The sequence below is a fragment of the Ahaetulla prasina genome, chromosome 2, assembly GCF_028640845.1.
Source record: "Ahaetulla prasina isolate Xishuangbanna chromosome 2, ASM2864084v1, whole genome shotgun sequence".
NCBI classification, from domain to species: domain Eukaryota; kingdom Metazoa; phylum Chordata; class Lepidosauria; order Squamata; family Colubridae; genus Ahaetulla; species Ahaetulla prasina.
Genome location: NC_080540.1, coordinates 168059684 through 168079277, shown reverse-complemented (window position 1 = coordinate 168079277; position 19594 = coordinate 168059684). Strand labels below are relative to the sequence as shown.

Below are 19594 nucleotides of genomic sequence, written 5' to 3'. Positions count from 1 at the left end.
AGACTTCCCCAGTATGGATGCCCTCCTGATGTGCATGATTTAGCACTGAGAATTCTTCATCTTGGCTGTGATGGCTGGGAATTATACAAGTTTTAAGTGCACAGATGGGGTGGGAGGGCAGATTGTTGGGGAGTGGAGTCTTAGGAAGACAACTTCCTGAATTGCTACCCAATTTGGCCAATGAATTGTTAGAAAATCTAGGATTTGTAGTTCCAGGTTGGGCAAGACATCCAGTTTGTGGATCTAAGTTGCTGTGATTCTTTTTACCAGAACTTTAATATTTAACATTCAGGTCCTAAATGAAAGTTTGAACATTGGAAGCCCTGAGCACACAGGCAGCCAGCATTTATGATCACCACCAGAATCCCAGTTTAGAAGTTCTTTCACACCAAAATTCATTCTTATGGTCTCCCAAATGTTCTTTCTCACAAAAGTTAACATGGTTAGATAAGGAAGACTCAAGAAAGTTTGCCACTCTGCATCAGCCAGAGATCTAATAGGAGAGCATGTTGTACCTTCTGTTTACCTCTTATATTGGATCAATCTCATTTTGGATTTATATAAGTTGCAATCATCAATTAATTTTGTAGAGAAGAAGTTCATAATTTAACTGTGCATTGTACGAAGAAATGCAAAAGCAAAGCTGGCTGAGGAACTCTGGGAGTTGAAGTCCACAAGTCTTAAAGGGACCAAGGTTTAAACCGTTTTGGTTCCTGGTGGCTGCTTGAACAAGTTCCTGCAGTTGTCTTGATAAATATTTCCAGAAGAAGTTTATTATCCTTGCCTTCTTTCCAGAGCTGTGAGAGAAGGACTGGCTCAAGGTCACCCAACTAGCTTCACGCCTAATGTGGGACTAAAATCATGATCCCTAGACTGGTGCCTCAACTGCACTACTATACCAACCAAAACTGGCTCTCTGAAGTACTTAGGTTTAATCTGTTCCAAATTCTTCACTATTCACTTTCAAAGAGATTCCAGTATTATGACGGTAGAGAAATCTTTTCACACCCAGATTTTTCATACTATATATAATTTTACTATACTCCTTGCTTATTTTTCCCTTTCTAAATAGAGCCAAAAGATTTAATAGTTAGGGGTCCTTGGTGCTCTCTGAGCTTGCTTGTTTTCTTGGGGACGTTTCATTACCCTAACTAGATAACATCAGCAGTACTGATGATGTTAGCTAGTTAGGGTAATGACACGTCCGCAACCTCAGAGAGCACCAAGGACCTCTCATTTCAACCCTGGGCTACAAATATTCTCCTTCATTGGATTTAATAGTTCCTTGCAGCATAATTGCTCCATCACCAATTCTGCTGTGAGATTAGATTTGGCCTTTAATTCTTTTTAAAACCACTCTTGTTGTTTTGTTTTGTTTTTCAAATAATGGAGACCAGGCTAGAGTAAAACAAATAGACAGCAGAGTCCATTCTTCAGCAACATCTATTACTGGAATAGAGTGCAGCTGACATGAGAATCAGATGTGTGTTGCTTACAAGAATGTCCCTATGTTCATCTGTGAAATGTTGAAGGGTATATCCGTGTTTCAAAGCCTGCCTGTTATTACTATGGGCACCATTTGGTCTGAGTAAGCCTAGAAGCTGGTGAGATTCTTGGTGAGAATACTGATCATGGTTTTGATCAGCACTCAATTTCTGAAGCTGTATGGTAATATAGAGCAGCATTCCAGAACTTTTATTTCTCTCTCTCCCTCTCCCTCTCCCTCTCTCCCTCCCTCCCTCCCTCTCTCTCTCTCTCTTTCTTTTTGGTGGGGTGGGGGTGGGAGTTGGAGATGGAATGCAGCTCTGTTTCCAACAGGACTGCTGTTTTGTTTCTGGTTTATCTAAGTAGGGTCAGAATTTAGGGGAAAAAAATTAGGGAAATGCTGGAAGATGTCATCTTTAGCAGCTGCCAGTTGGGGAAATAGGACTGGGATGGAAGGGGATGGTTGGAAAACGCCATGTAAGTCCATCCATGTAAGAGGAATTTAATTTAATGTAATTTCTGTTACTAGCTGTTTCATTCCATCTCATTGGAATATAATTGCTATTAGTTTTATGTAAATTTCAATCATCAACATTTCTAAATAATTGTTTTCAAATTCTGTGTGAAGATTACAATATTCCTTATTTCTGATTTTTGGGGGGGGGCAATTTTTCTGTAACTTTGATTCAAATAAATGAATCAAAGAACATGTGAAATGTATTACTCTGAAGAAATATTGATGAATTGCAGAATGGGATACAGAAAACAGAACTGCATTTTAAGAAATCCTACTTTGTCATTCATGTGTGTAAATCCTCTCAGTTGCAAAGATATACATTTTAATCAAGAAAATAGTTGTCACAACCATTGCCCCAAGCCATTATTACCGGCCATTATTACCTACAAATTTCACTTAATAACAAATGTTCCTGCACATGTACAGTTACACACTTTCAAATTCAGTTAACATAAACAAAGAGCCAAAATGAATAAACGGCAGGAAACTAGGTAAAATCGGATTGCAATAATTTGGCATAATTTATACTACAGAAATCAGAATTTCCTCATAACATTGAGGTGTCTTTGTGTTTGGCAGGCATGCCAGGCTCTGCATATTACATAGATTTTGGGTTGACATTTAGGAGCATTTCATATTAAAAGGTATGAATATTATTGCTCAATAATGATTAAAAAGCAGATGAGTGGCTTAAAGAATGGACAAGCAATGAGGATGATTACTTACTTTCTACAGATCCTGAAAAAAGATTTAGAATTTCAAAGTAATAATAGCATTTTTTATAACTAAGACGAGGAATAGTCTTCTTGATCAGCTGATTCAAAGATAAAATAATGTATAATTATTTACACATTGAGCTATGTTTTTCAGGAATGGAATCATATGAATTAAGACAAAATAAGATAACCATAGATACAATTATAAATTTGACACATTAAAAATAAGTACTTCATGAGTCTAGGAGATATCCATCCATCATTAGGTTTCCTAAAGAAGTAAAATATTGAAGTTGCTATTCTTCTGACAAATGTAGGCAACTTCTCTTTAAGATTTGTTGCCAAGAACTGGAAAACAGTAACAAGCAATGAAGCAATGAAGTTTCTTTCAAGGGGATCTGAATGTGGCTTAACATTAATTCTTAGTAAAATATAGGTAATGTTAAAGGTAAAGGTAAAGGTTCCCCTCGCACATACATGCTAGTCGTTGCCGACTCTAGGGGGTGGTGCTCATCTCCGTTTCAAAGCCAAAGAGCCAGCGCTATTGGAAGACGTCTCCGTGGTCATGTGGCCAGCATGACTCAACGCCAAAGGAGCACGGAACGCTGTTACCTTCCCACCAAAGTTGGTCCCTATTTTTTCTACTTGCATTTTTACGTGCTTTCAAAACTGCTAGGTTGGCAGAAGCTGGGACAAGTAACAGGAGTTTGCCCTGTTACACGGCAGCACTAGGGATTCGAACCGCTGAGCTGCCAAACCTTCCGATTGACAAGCTCAATGTCCTAGCCCCTGAGCCACCGCGTCCCTTAGTTAATGTTACTAACACACAAATAATCAAAGGTCCAGAAGAATCATCATTGCTGAAATGGAACAAACATGGCATTTGCGTTTTGAATGTCGACAAGTGTGTTGACAGGGATAAGTCAACAAACATTATAGACTTTCAAAAAGCCTTTGACAAGATCTCTCACCACTGGCTTCTGAGCACACTCAGTAGTCATGGAATAAAAGAACAGGTGTTCTCGTAGATTGGTAACTGGCTAAAGGACAGGAAATAGAGGGTAAGAATTAATGGGCCATTTTCAACACAAAGAGAAGCCCACAAGGGACTGATATTAAGACCACTATTTTAATTTGCTTATAAAAATGTATATAGGAGTAACTAATTCATTAGACAAGGTTATTGGAGTCAGGCTGTAGAAAATTGCAGAACAATTTCCACAAAGATTTTTGCAAACTGGATGATTTGGCCTCGAAATGGCAAATGCAATTGAATATAAACAAGTACAATAGACTAGACTAGACTAGACTAGACTAGAATAGACTAGAATAGAATAGAATAGAATAGAATAGAATAGAATAGAATAGAATAGAATTCTTTATTGGCCAAGTATGATTGGACACATAAGGAATTTGTCTTGATTCAAGATGGCGCCACTGAAGGCTGACTCGGTGAAATGCTCTCTAATAAGCAAGTACAAAGTGATTGCATTATAAATTCAGACTTTCCAAACACAGGGATGGGATCTAAGCTGACAGTTTTTGATCAGGAAGGGGAGTTTTGGGGTCATGGTGGACAGTTCAATGAACAAAATAAACGCAGGGTGAAGTTGCTGCAAAGGAAAGCAAATTCCGTGATTCAGATCCTTGGGAAATGGGCTGACATGGACCTGCCAAAATAGCAATTCTGTTGATGGTTAGACTGCAGTTGAACCTCACTAATCTCAAAGGACATGACCTCATGAGACAGCCTTCCTATTATTCCCAGAGCACAGCCAAAGCCTTCTGGTTTCAGATTTATCTTCTCCTCCACTCTAAATAGTTCTTTCCAGCTTCTTTGGCAGCAACCATTGTGATAAGAAGGCTCATTGCCCTGCAGGCTTCTGGTTACATTCTCGTGCTCATTGCCTTAAAACTTTAAAAGGTTGCTCAGGAGAAGCTCATCTGAGCCCAAAGGTGCTTTTTCAAGAGTCAACTGAGCTTTCTTGTTTTTCGCTTCTCATCCAAGCTCTGAGTCACAGAAGCTTCTTGGATGAGAAGCAAAACTTCTTCAAAGAAAAACCAGAAAGTCCAGTTGCTTCTTGAAAAAGTACCTTTGGGACAACCATGACTTGGATGACTGAGAATCTCCATAGACATCAAGCTCATCTGAGCAACATCTCTGGACTCTGTATTTGGTTAACTACAGTGCCACTAGAGAGAAGGCCTTGTTCCTAGAGTTATCAGGTATCTGAACAGGCAAAGGAGGACATGGACAATTACAACGGACGACAAAGGAGGGAAACGGAGGATCCACTAACTGTTTAACTTTCTTGGCATCTGCAACAAAAAAATAACTAAAACATTGCCAAAAAAATGTACTTGGATCTGCATGCATATGAAATTACTTCTCAACCTGGATGGCTGAGAATCTCCATAGACATTTAGCTATGCGCTTTTGGATGAACACCCTTCGAATAGAGAGCTGAAGAAGCTTTTTGAATGAGAAGCGAAACATCTTCAAGGAAAAACCAAAAAAGTCCAATTGCCTCTTGAAAAAGCACCTTTGGGACAACCATGACTTAGATGACTGAGAGTCATCCATATTCTCCATGAGAATTTTTCTAGTATCAGAAACTGGTTTTCCAATTTCAGTATTTTTTGAACAAATATATCTTTTCAAGAACAAATGCTATGGTAATATAGCATCCACAGTGGCACACTTTTCAAATTTCATCATAGAAATAATACGACTCACCATATGTTCTGTGATCATAGATTTGAAGGGGCTGGATTGAAACTGATTGCTGGAATTAGAAAAATAACATAAATCTGGAGTCTGTCTAATTGCAGTACACAAAATGATTGTATTTATTTATTAAAGGTATGTTAAATGTTATGCAGATGGTCCTGCTCTCCCCCAAAACTCGAAGATATTCAAAATGCCAAACAATATTTCATCTGAAAGTTATTCCTGCCAGATAGAGGATATATATAAGGATATAAGGAGGACATGTCCTCTTGTTGGATGTCTGGTAACCCTACCAGACATCATATCAGCATGACTCCTTAAAACTGCAAAGAGTTGTCAGTTTTTTGTCTTTTAAATAAAAATTATGGTTGTACCACCAAATAAAAAAGGATTTCTATACAGACACATTAAACCTTAAGCTAAGGTTGAAGCTGTTTATTGCCTTCCTTCACCTTCTCTCAAGTCTTAAATAGGGAGAAAAACAGCAGCCCTTGTTCCTTTTGTTTGTTTAGTTTGAGAAAATACATTAATCTGGTTGATATGTAGCTGCTTCCAACAGAACATTGACTGTTGACCTGGCACCCAGCATTTCATGAAGATTTATCTCATGAACCCTTAGCACGCACATTCTTGAAATTTGTGGCGAGCGTATGCAAGGCTTGCATTTTGTGGAGAAATGTTCAACGCAGTTGTTACTGTTATTTGGCATGTCACAATGTTCCCAGTCATCTTCTGTTCCTTCTCAAAAGAGTGGATTAATTTTGAGTTTGTGTTTTGCAAGACCTTGCACAACAAATACTCATCAATGGATTCAGCTAAACAAATTTTAGTTTGATGGGTCAGTTTGAGATCCATGTAATTTAGAGCTATAGCTTTAATTTGATTTTAATTGATTGCTTCATTTTCTTTTAAAAAAACTCTGACGTAATTAGGCATGAGTGTAAATGTGTGTGAATGTGGGTATGTTTTTAATACATATTTCGATAAACTGCTTCGATAAAGTTGCAACGGAGATTGTGTTCACATGTTGCATCAAACCACAATGGAGTTGGCTTGTTTTGGCTTAGTGTAATGGGTTAATATAGTACTGTGAATGATGAATCATGAAATGTGATCCAGTGTGCTGCATGAATTCTGCCAATTTATTAAACTTATTTTAGATAAATAAAGTAGCGTAGCATAGTATTTTTTTTTTTTTCTCCTGCTTACTATTACTCCTTACTATTTTTATAAATAAGTCAAGGCTGTGAACATACCTAACGTTGTACTCTTTTCTCCTATTATTCTTCCCTCCGCAATAATCCTGTGAGCTAGGTTGGGCTGAGAGAGAGTGACTGACCCAAGATCTGTGAAAAATTCACAGACTCCTGGTTTCTAGCCTACTGCCTTAGCTAGCTGGAGTTATAATTTATTTATTTATTTTATTTTATTTGTCACAACATTATATATAAGCATAAGAATAGAATAGAATAGAATAGAATAGAATAGAATTTTTTTATTGGCCAAGTGTGATTGGACACACAAGGAATTTGTCTTGGTGCATATGCTCTCAGTGTACATAAAAGAAAAGATACGTTCATCAAGGTACAACATTTACAACACAATTGATGATCAATATATCAATATAAATCATAAGGATTGCCAGCAACAAGTTATAGTCATACAGTCATAAGTGGAAAGAGATTGGTGATGGGAACTATGAAACGATTAATAGTAGTGCAGATTCAGTAAATAGTCTGACAGTGTTGAGGGAATTATTTGTTTAGCAGAGTGATGGCCTTCGGGAAAAAACTGTTCTTGTGTCTAGTTGTTCTGGTGTGCAGTGCTCTATAAGCATGAAATAACTATACGATATATAAGCATATATATAACCATAAGTATGTAATTATTATATGAAATTGGATACAATGAAAGGGAACATTTGGACAGGAACGGTAGGCTCATTGGTGCTCTTATGCATGCCCCTTAGAGACCTCTTAGGAATGGGGTGAAGTATACATACATACATACATACATACATACATACATACATACATACATACATATATATATATAAATCCATGATTTATAATTTAGTTGCATTTGATTAGGTGACTATAGTTTGTACTTTAGTAAACCCAGAGTTAAAACAGACTAATGCTCTCACACAACATTTTACAGATTGATGCTTTATCTGTGAAATACATGTACCGCTTAGCAGTAAAATACATCCTTTCAGTTTTAGAACTACTACTCTAGTCATGGGCTGGTATAATTGTTGAGCAGAAATACAGTTATAATGGCTAAGATATGATTGAGCTGCATCTCTCTAACATGTTCCAACAGAGGTTGAGTAACAGATACTTTTAGGAAGAGGGGAAATAGGATGGAGAAATCAATTCCCTGTTGCTTATGGCTGTTGGAGATGCACTATCTCTTAACAGGGGCTTTTGTTTTACGATAAGGTTAATAGTAAGTAGTTCCTAAGCCTGACCTCTATGAATTTGTTTAATCCTTAAAAAAACAAAACCAGCATCTAAGCTGGTTCTTACTGCTGGATCTTGTGAAATATGCTACACGTTAATTCCATGTTTTGCAAAGAAATCCAAAATTTATTTTCAGTTACGTTTCATAGCATGATGTGCCGGTATGTACGTTATAAATGAAAGAGTAAAGCACGGAGAAATTACAAATAATGTAGATAATAAAATAGAAATATATGGATACCCTCTTTAGTTTTCTTTTTTCCTCAATTAAATTGTCCCAACCTCATCAACTTATCCTCATAATACTGTTCTGTCTCTCATTAATTATAATGTACCACAATCCATATCTACTCAAAATAAGTAAGGGGACCCTAAAAGATAAACCTCTCTTACTCTTTTCTGGATTGGATAAATATCCAAATTGTTTGGAGATGGACATGAATTTGGCATGGATTTAAACCATGACAATACAAGTTTTTGGGGCCTTTTCCAATATTGAGTGTAAGATGAGCGTTAACGTTCAGAAGTGTCCTTGTGTAGAGAACACACAAAAAATTATTTTCACTAGAATTTTTATAAAGTATGTCTCAAATCTGATGGGCAATTCCTTTGCGGAATACCATAAATTGACATCTCAACATACTGGACAACCTTAGTATGGTGATGATGACTGGAATAGGAAAATTCACTATGGCCGACTTGCTGCTGCCAACTCACCACTGCCAATTCTCCATGGCCAACTCTCCACAGGAGAACTTGCCATCCCAACTTGCTGTGGGACCACCCGTCGCGGGACAAATCAGCAATGTTATTTAATTATTTAAAACAATTAGAAAATTATTTTAACATTCATATTTCATTTTGTCCCACCTTTTGCATCCTTTCTTTCATGATTCTATTCCACTGTTTCTTTGATATTAGTGTAACTCTTGTCCCTTGGCAAGTTGTCCTGTGGCGAGTTGTCCTGTGGTGAGTTGGCTGTGGCAAGTTGGCCATGGCAAGTTGGCTGTAGTGAGTTGGCCATGGTACATTGGCTTTGGGGAGTTCTCCTAGACCCGTGATGGCGAACCTATGGCCTGCGTGCCACAGGTGGCAAGCAGAGCCATATCTGTGGGCACGTGAGTATTGCCCTAGCTCAGCTCCAGCGCGCATGCGTGCACCAGCCAGCTGATTTTTGGGCCTTCCAGGCCCACCGAAAGTCAGGAAGCGGGCCTCTGGGGGGGTGGGGAAGGCTGTTTTCGCCCTCCCCAGGCTCCAAGGAAGCTTCTGAAACTTGGTGAGGGCGAAAAACAGGCCTACTGGGCCCACCAATAATCTTTTTTCCGTTTTGGGTTGTGTGCGCATGCGTGGGGGGGCGGGACGTGGGGGCATTGAATTATGGATGTGGGAACATGCTTGTGTGACCCCCCCCCAAGCTCCCCCTGCTTGTGGCACACAATGGCAAAAAAGTTAGCCATCACTGTCCTAGACCCATTGGTAAAAGCTTCATGATGGCTTCACATGCGTGTGTCTGGGGAAAGCTGCCTCCATTGATCTATGCAAAAAAAAAGTAATTCTGCACCATCCTATTTTCTGCTCTTGTTTGTCCTTTCAGCCTGGGAAGGTGTCAGAGCCTCACAACTTCAAAGAGAAGGTTTTTAAGAAGAAGAAAAAAGCATGTATCGTCTGCAAGGAATCCATAGAAGCCCAAGGACTTGTGTGCAGAGGTAGGACGTTTTTCTGTTGTTGGCTCGTTTGTATTCCTTATATTGTGAGAAAATGCAGAAAGGGCTTTGGGAAGGCAAGGCTTTGATGCCGTCTTCTTTATAGTGGTGCCCACCAGGGCTGCCATTTCATTAATCTGAGTGGGTTTTTTTTTTTATTATGGATTTAACTGCACAATAAAAAAATTAATAAAGTAATAAAAAGCAGTGAGGACAACAGCGAGGACGTTAGCCCCTTCCCATACCCGAAATATAGCTTCACCCAACATTGCTCTGCAAAAAAACAAGATACTGATAGTCCTCGACTTACAGCAATTGAGCCCAAAACTTCTGCCGCTAAGTGAGACGTTTGCTAAGTGAGTTTTGCCCCATTTGACAACCTTTTCTGCCACAGTTGTTAAGTGAAACACTGCAGTTGTTAAATTAGTAACACGGTTGTTAAGTGAATGTGGCTTCCCCATTGAGTTTGCTCGTCAGATGGTCACAAAAGGGGATCATGTGACCCCGGGACACTGCAACCATCATAAATATGAATCAGTTGTCACCTGACTTTTGATCACATGACCCACCATGGGGATGCGGCAATGGCTGTAAGTGTGAAAAATGATCGTAAGTTACTTTTTTCAGTACTGTTGTAACTTCAAGAGGTCGCTAAATGAACTGTTGTAAATTGAGGGCTACCTGTACTTGGGATGAAAGCATCAGAAGGTGTTCTGTCCCCACCACCTAAATCCAGGAGGCACGGGCGATGACTTAATCAGCCGGCAATTCAGTCCACGGCAGCTATCAGCTCTGGCAGCAAATTAGCGAGCGTCTGCCAAGTTTCTCTGTTATCTTTTCTTGATGCCAGCGAATCAACCAGGAAACCAGGAACAAACAGAACTTCAGCTCAAGTTCTCTCTAAGCAGTTGATTTGTTCGCCATGGAGTAGTATAGCAGCCCCTGCTGCTTTTATACCCTGTGGTGTGTGGCTCCGTGACTCAGCACTTCCTAGGCCTGCCCCACCTCTGCTTTTGTTGTTCCCGCCTCTCCTGTCTATGAAACCTAGGGTCCAGCCAGGACTGATTGTCCTCAGCTGGGTCTGGGAGCATTGCCTGGGCAGGGGGAGATACAGAAGACAGAGGCCTCGTTATTTCTTCCACCTGGCCTGCCTCTGGCTCCTGGAGCTGAGCCAGAGAGGCCGGCCCTGCAGAAGGGAGCCCTGACGGCCCTTCCCCCTCACTCTGAGTCACTCTCTGGCAGGGGGCCAGGCCCGGGGGTGGTGGGGGTTGGAGCAACAACAGAAAGCATCCATGTTTATCGTTATCCTGAATACTGAAATGTTTCTTTATTTTTTTTTCTCTTGCAGTATGCAAAATGGCAAGCCATAAAAAATGTGAAGCCAAGGTAATAAGTGTTGGGAAACATTTGGTTGGGTGCCCCAAATGGTATTTTTGGCTGGGTATTTATTTATTTATTTTTTGTATCAGATTTTGTACCATATCCTGTTTAATTCATTCTAAATTCTGAGAGAGCATACATGTTCATTTCTTCTGATTGTTCTAACTCCACATCACAAAAATTCACTCAAGGGTGCAAAGGAGCAGTGAAACTCCCCCATATGACATTCCATTCCTTGTGTGAGTCTGTTGGTCCTAGGGCTGGAATTGCGTGCCACCCGTCTCCATCATACGTCACAACCTATGCTGTTATTCTTCAGTGCAGAATGTTGCCTGAACAAGAGTTTCATTTTGCTTTCAAAAACAGTTTAACCACTTCTTTGAGGATCCCGCTTTGAAGGAGGAAAGTATTAAGCTTCTGAGATCTGCTTCCCTGCAGGATGTTAGGATAACGTTAGAATGCTCTGAAGCAGCTAAAACTCAACAGTAGGAAAACAGCAACCGAAATGAGAGGCGAGTGGAAACAAAGGAAAAGAGGAGGGAATGGAAGCTGGAACAAACAAGGAAGCCATCTGGTTTCCAGATGACTTGAACTACATCTTCCATAAGTCCTGGCCAGCAGGAACAGGAATTTTAGAAGATATACTGCCAAATATCTGGAAGACACTAAGTTGATTGTCTCTATAATATGTGGTTGTTTCCATTGCTTGTATTTATCCAAGGCCACAAAATAGGGTGAGGATTGGTATTTTGTGACTGATTTTTTTCTCTCATTTTGCCACAGCCATACAAAAAAGATAGGGACTTTCAGATTTTTCTATACTTTGGGCAGAGGTGGGTTTCAGCAGGTTCTGACCAGTTCTGGAGAACTGGTAGCAGAAATTTTGAGTAGTTTGGAGAACCGGTAAATACCACCTCCGACTGGCCTCGCCTCATCTTTTCTCTGCCTCCTGAGTCCCAGCTGATTGTGAGGAAATAGGGATTTTGCAGTATCCTTCCCCTGTCACACCCACCAAGCCACACCCACCAAGCCACACCCACAGAACTAGTAATAAAAAATTTTGAAATCCACCACTGACTTTGGGTATCTTGGAGTTCCCTCTCTCATATTTCAGCTTGCCAGGATTTTACGGAAATATCTACAGATGAGTCATTTGTCCCTCTCAAGATTCCATTCCAGTAAAAAAAAAAAAAATCCCCATATAGAGTCTGATTTGGCTAAGATAAACAGGAGACATAGGCTGACATCAGCAAAGGTATCTTTGTTTATACATTCGGAATACACTGCATGAATTCCCCGATTTAACGTGCAAGAATTTCCTGAATGCAGATTGCAAAAAAATATGAAGCAGAGGATAAAATCAAAGGTAAAGCTTAATTACAACTGAGTGTTATGGAGCAATATTGTAGTACTAATACATGTACACCACAATGTACATGTGATGATGCTATTGCAACATCAGGGCCATTTCCCTGTACGTCTGGAAAATTCTCCTCATATTGGCTGGGGAAATCTCGGAATTATGGTTCCGTGGACCTAGATAAGACCATGACGGAGAACATTACAATTCAGGGGAGGGAGGTCGGTCTATGCCCTTCTCCCTATATTTTTAATTGGAAAAAAGAATTATGCAGCTGCATCAACCGTACCGTATTCGGTAGGTGTCACACTTCTTGCTCTAGAATAGCTATTTTACCAGAGCTGTCTTACTCAGAACATCCTTGTGTTTCCAAATTGAGTTCAGAAGAAAGCTAGAATACTGACACAGCACTGGGTTTCTCACTCAAAAGCTGCCCTATTCCGTAAGTTATATGGGTCATTGCTTGGGATAATAAAGTACCAAAAACATCACATTTTTATGAAAAAAAATAGTTACCACCTCCTTCTGGAGTCTAGTCCTTTTGGACAATAGACTGCATTTTGTGGGATCAACTGTCTCTATCCCACCCATTTCCACCCCCACCCCCCTTAATTGTAGCCCCTAAACCAGAGGTGGGATTCTACCGGTTCGGATGTACCGGTAGCTCCGATGACCAGCTGAGAGCGAACTGGTTCACTCCGACGTTCAGGTGGGCCCACTCACCTGCCCCTGTGCTCTACTGACCTATAGTCTGCAGCCCAGCTGAAGCCTGAAGCCCAGCTGATTGGTGCGGCAGAGCGTATTGCCACGCCTCAGCTGTTTTACTCACCAGGGCAGTAGAAGGTAAGTTGTAGAGCTTGTTTGAAATGCACTGTGCGCACATGAAACACTCATTTAGCGCATGTGTGGAGTGCATGTTAGTGTGCACAAAATGCACTCTTAGCAAACCGGTTGTTGCACTGGTTGAATCGCACCACTATCCTAAACCAGGGGTGAAATCCAGCAGATTCTAATAAGTTCTGGAGAACCGGTAGTGGACATTTTGAGCAGTTCGGAGAACCGGTAGCAGAAATTTTGTGTAGTTTGGAGAACTGGCAAATACCATCTCTGGCTGGCTCCAGAGTGGGGTGGGAATGGAGATTTTGCAATATCCTTCCCCCAGGAGTGGGGAGAGAATGGGAATTTTGCAGTATTCTTCCCTTGCCACACCCACCAAGCCATGCCCACCAAGCCAAGCCAAGCCCACAGAACCTGTAGTAAAAAAATGTGGATTTCACCATTGCCCTTAATCCTCATTCTACTGATTAGTTTTCCTCAAACTGCTCATTGTTTGAATCTACAGCATATTCCGAGCAAAAGTGTCTCTTCTTCGATGTGATTGCCACATGGAAGGTTGGCAATGTTGAAAGGGGAGAAAATAATTTCCCATCTCATGCACAAACGTGCATATGGAAGAGAGGAATCAAAGCAAAGTAGCTTAATGGAGTGCTCTTTTACCCATTCATGTGAGTTTTGGTTGGACTGCAGAAGTGTACAAGCGATGTATTCAAAACTTTTAAAAACTCGAATGGCTATTCGCACGTGGAAGTGGCCACCGGGTGTTATAACCATTGAAAAAGGAGAACATAGGTGCCCACTCCCTACCTTCCACCACAAAGCTGAGATTAAAAAGCTTACTCAAAGGCTTGAAATACTTGGATGTGCCCAAGTAATCAATTTCAAAAAAATTAGGTGATCAAAGTTAATTCCGGGCATCCTGGTTTCATTTTTTCTCCCAGAGAATCTGGCATACAAGGAAGTTCTAGACAGTTTCCCCATCAGCCAATATTGTAGCCTTTCCCTGTTGGTAACCGCAGATCAATCCCTGGAAATTGGGTTTCATAGGTGGGTGGGTGGGAGTGCAATACACCTATGCATAAAGATACGTTGTATAAACTTCTATCTTTAGAACCTGTGCTATCTCAATGAGCTGCAGCCTCTCTGTCAGCTTTGGACTATTCCCAGAAACCAAAGAGGAGAACTTGCTTGGGGGGAGATGGAGGGGTCATTTGGATTCTCCTAGCTGGGATTTTTTTTCTCCCTGCAGATAATTCGTTGTCAGAGAAGCTGACATGGCTGGGGGGGGGGGGGCTGGTGTGGGGAGAGCTGCTGGAGAGAGACAGCAATCGTCTGCAAAGTCCCCTGCATCAATCTGGGTTGAATTACAGGAGAGAAGCATTGGATGGCCAAGGGCTGTTCATTCTCAAGGGCCACGTTCACCCAGAGGGTGGCAGCAGCAGGGACAGCTGTAATTAATGGGTGCAAAGCATGATTCAAGAAGTAAAGGTCAACTGGGGTGACCTCAGGGGGACAGACCTCCATAGTTGCCTGGTTGTTGGTGAACGTAGCTGTGGCCTTTCGGTTTACAGAGTCAGACCTTTAGTTATGGGTGGGAGAAAGGAAGAGAGAAATTCAAGCATTTTTAAGCTCTCACGTTATGTGAAGTTCTACGTTTTCAACTAAGGCTTCCCTGATTTCCCAAATATGAACACAATCGGACATAATTAAACTAAAGAAAAAAGAATTGTCAAATATTTCTAGTCCAGTGTAGCTCTGTGTATCTTTTTCTTTCTTTCTTTCTTTCTTTCTTTCTTTCTTTCTTTCTTTCTTTCTTTCTTTCTTTCTTTCTTTCTTTCTTTCTTTCCTTTCTTTCTTGTCTCTCTGTCTCTCCCTCCCTCCTTCCCCCACTTTCTCCCCACTCCCTCCCTCCCTTCTTCTACAGGGATTTCTACAGCCTGGACAGCAATTTAATACTCACTTATTCCTTTCAGAATTTAAAAACATTTTTTCCTAAGTAAACGTATAAGGAGATGCATTTTAAATCTTTAGGATGTTGCAAAACTGAAACCAAATACAGTATATATTCTGAAGCATCCTGCTTTGGGCTTATAATTGGGAATATAACAATATCAAATCTAGAAGAGTCCTCTTTCTCCTTCTCTTCCTCCTCCTCCTCCTCCTTCCTTCCTTCCTTCCTTCCTTCCTTCCTTCCTTCCTTCCTTCCTTACTTACTTACTTACTTACTTACTTAGTTCACAAAGCTGATTATATGTCCCACCTGGAGTTTAACCAGCTTATTTTCACCAAGATTCCTATTCTGCGTACTTCCTAACCATCCCTTGGAGAAACCAATCCCCAACATGCATTTGCTGTGGTTTCCTGCCTTGTTTCTTGTTTAGCTTCAGCAGGGGTATAACAGCATCTTCAGGCTTTCTGGGAGATTCTGAAAAATATAGTTCCCAGACATCTAGAGGCCACCAAACTGGAAAGGTTGGGTTAAAGGTACCTGGTGTTCTTCCTCAGATGGTTCTCTAGGACAGGGGTCTCCAACCTTGGCAACTTTAAGCCTGGTAGACTTCAACTCCCAGAATTCTGGGAGTTGAAGTACTCCAGGCTTAAAGTTGCCAAGGTTGGAGACTCCTGCTCTAGGACTCTTTTTCTCTCTCTAACTTTGCTAGCTGTCTCCATCTGTTTTCAGCCTCGATGGCTGCCATTTGTCTTCCAACAGATCATTTCCACACTTTACAATTCAATCAGAGTTAAAAGCACTGAGGCATTTTTCAAAGATGTTGTGGGGATCCAAATTGGGATTTTTTTTTTGCAGTGCAAGGGTAATGGAAACAGGAAGGAAACCAAGTGAGGTCACACCTGCCTCTTCTGTGGGACTAAGCTCTGATATCCTGAAATGCAATCCAGGAAAGCTTTTGAGAGCCGATTCCTTGGATGCGTATGCACCCACCTGTTCGGTTCCAATGTGTCACCTCACGTGACTTCATTCAGGGATGGTCTCTGGAGCTGGACCAGGCAGACCTGGGAGATCTGGATCGCTGGCCCTTTAAGTCAGCATGGGGCTGTTCTTCTAAATTGTGTAATTATGGAGCGGGAGTTTGCCTTGGAGCGAGGCCAAGGACTGCAGCTGGAGGAGAAGCCACTTGACTTTCAGTCTGCTGTTGTTTGGGGACTTTTTTCCTTTTCACCGAAAAAAGAAAAAGAAAAAGCAGGCTGTTTTCGTAAACGCAGCTCTGCTTTCTGGAAAGAAAATATTGGAATTTAGGAGGGAAGGAGGCTGAGGAGCAGGAAAGCAACCGAGGCACCGAGAGACCAGATCATACTGCAGTTTTGGTTCCCCATCCATGGTACTGCTAGTGCTGCTGGTTCCCTCAGCCCTGCTGGTGCCTCTTCTGGGAAGCTCTGTGTTGGAGTGAGAAGAAGTCAAAAGATCCGAGTAACCGCCTGGGCTGTGGGCAGAGAGAAGATCTGCATGTGAACTGGCATGAGATTTGGCACTTGGAGCAGGTGCGTAGAATATTTTTTTTTATTTTTTAGCAGAAATGTCCTTTCTCCCCTCTCCACTAGGGGGCAGCATTGCTCCCCTAGAAGTAACGCTAGTGAGTGGAAGCTGGGTCAATGGGACAGTTAGGTATGGGGTAGTTATTAACTTATGTTCTGTCCAATAAAAAGATACACCTATCGACTGTTATTATTTAAGATTGCTATGTAGATCATCCATAAACCCAGCTGGTTTATTTCATTTTATTTTCTATGTTTAGGCATCTATTTGCCTGGGCATTTATTACCTTTGTATCTTCGTCTTCTAAAGCACTCGGCTTTAGTGCTTTAGACATGCTCCTCTTCCATTTTATCTCCATAGTAGACTTATGAAGAAGGTTAGGCTGAAAATGTGGCAGCACCAAGGTCAGTGGTTTCAGTTCAGCAAGGAATTAAGACTTGGCTCTTCCTATCTTATGCTATTTCTCCCTTCCAGCTATTTCTCCTCTCTAGCACCTTCTAGCTAGCATCATTCAGTCATCCCTAGGGCAATGCTGAAGCTTGTCCATGATGGTCGAGTGACTCTAGACAACAGTGGAAGTCACTAGCAGAGATCCTTAGCTGAACTGCCCCTCTCTGAAATGACAGATAAATAAGCAGAGAGTGTCACTGCTTTAATATTTGGGTATGTATCCTTCTCAGAAAGAGTCTGGTGATCTTAGAGACAATGTTGGAATAGATGGTTTCATATCACAAAGCTGATTTTAATCTGACTTTCTAAAATATAGGGCAACTCACAACCATAACATATAGCTTTACTTATACAGCTTGAGCTTTAAATGTCTATAAATACGCACCAAGACAAATTCCTTGTGTGTCCAATCACACCTGGCCAATAAAATTCTATTCTATTCTATTCTATTCTAAAATTCTATTCTATTCTAAAGATCTGCTTGTTATATGAACCTTAATGTTCTGGAGGTCTTTAAATTAGAGACCATTCTCCAGTGCTTTCAACTTCAAAAATTAAATAAGCTGTGATTGCGGGCAGGATCTTTACAGTCATCTAATAGCTATGTAATGAATATGTGGGTTGCGGTGATTCTTTCTATTACTTGTTAGACATCAAACAAAGGGATTAATTAAAATCCTTGGAGCATTCAGCGAATATATTTTTTCATATTTGTTTGGTTTCCCCTTTTTATTCTAATGAGCATAGAACCTACTCTACACATGCTAAGTTTAAGGCAGGGGTGAAATGCTCCCGGTTCTGACCGGATCTTGTGATCTGGTAGCAATCATGGCCAGTGGTTCGGCAATCTGATAGCAATGGCGGAGCAAATCTCCGGCCACCCGCCTGGGTGTCATTATTTCCTGGTTTTAACCTGGAAGTAATGTGTTTCTTACCTTCTGTGGATGCGCAGAAGGTTTTGCACATGCGCAGAAGGTCTGTGAGTACATGCAGCATGTGCACTTCCGAACAGGTAAGGAAGGTAAGTTGATTTCACCCCTGGTTTAAGGGTAGTGCTCAAATAAGGTCAGTATTTGGACGGAATGCTTGGATATGGGAAAAAAAATCCTAGGTCTGTAAACTTGACAGGGAAATTTTTAAAAGTTCCAGAGGATAATTTCAAACCACTTTTTTTATTGTTGCCAAGAAAACATGGATATATCCAGGAAATCATCAGGAGTCCAGTTTAACTTGAAGGATACTTTAGCAGATAGATAGATAGATAGATGATATATACTTAGTCTCTCCCTCCTTCCCCCTCTCTCTCATTGGCAGTCTTGGAAATCTTTTACAGATGGTGAGATGTCCTAACAAGGTAGTAGAGATAGTTACTTTTGAAGAAACAATAAAAAAAAAATTAACTATCATAAAAACTAAGAACAAGCTTTTCCCCCTGTCCTATTTAGATGAGAGAATCTCTTGGTCATGCATGTTTTTCAAACTATTTAAACTTTGTGCAGGGTGGATGGCTTAACTTTTGGGTGACTCATTCGGGACAATTTATTTTGCAACGTCCTCTTTGCAAGCCTGTCTTTTCTTGGACTTCAACTGGCTTGAGGTTGCTAGGGAAGACATCGGAGATTTGCCTCATACACAAACCCTTTGGATGATTCAGGCAGTGTTTCCTCTCAGCATCTGCTGGATAGTTGGAAGTGTGGAGTTGGAGAACCTTGTGAGTTGTGTCCAGTTGCATTTCCTTGTGACGTTGTCACTTTTTGCCTTCCCCTGTAAGAACTGGACTGGCTTTGTTTCCACATGACATCTGGAATTGTTTTTGTTCTCCAAGAAATTCAGCCCTCCTGTATCTAGTCAAGCTAGCAGCCTTGGTCTTTTTAACAAACAGCTAACCAAAGCCTCTGGGGTGGAATGTTTCTTGAGTAAAAAAAAAATTCTCAGTAATAGAAAACTAGCACTGGGGGAAGATAAGAGTTGGGGTCATCTTCCTTGAGATGCTATTTAATTCTGAATGAAGGCAGTTTTAGAACAAACCTTCTCTCAAGGTGGCTTTTAAAAGCTGTTTCAGACCATTAAAACCAGTTGGAAATTAGCTGAAGAAAACTAGAAACAGCAATCCAGCATTTTTATGAGCTTCTAGAAAATAGTGTGAGTGAAGGAGTTTCAAGGTATTACTGACAAAGGCTGTCTTCAGGATGTGTTAACCAGATGGATCGGGACAATAACTCTGCGTGTAATGTTCCAAAAATCAGTTTTAAAGCGCCTGGACAGGTTTGAATTAATATAAATAAGCATGAGCAATCTCAGCTCAATTTTCAAAGTCCTTTGCGAATAATTAATCCAATCTGTACCTCTGGGAAGAAAGAAGGAAGGAAGAAGAGATGAGACAGTGCTAGGGAGAAAATGAATGAATGAATGAACCCACAGGGCTAATCTGAGACCTAAATCTTATTCTAGATGACT

At 40.8% G+C, this 19594-nt stretch overlaps 1 protein-coding gene across 6 annotated transcripts in view; it reads left to right on the top strand.

Moving 5' to 3' along the window:
- Nucleotides 1–19594, top strand: part of TNS2 (tensin 2) — a 166208-nt gene that overhangs the window by 72509 nt on the left and 74105 nt on the right. For 5 of the 6 annotated variants that reach the window (XM_058167068.1, XM_058167065.1, XM_058167070.1 and 2 more), the window contains exons 2-3: nt 9509–9620; nt 10966–11003. In XM_058167068.1, the coding sequence (XP_058023051.1) occupies nt 9509–9620; nt 10966–11003 (150 nt within the window). Of the gene's footprint in view, nt 1–9508; nt 9621–10965; nt 11004–16557; nt 16693–19594 lie in introns of those variants that run through there. The other variant, XM_058167071.1, reaches the window with a different exon arrangement.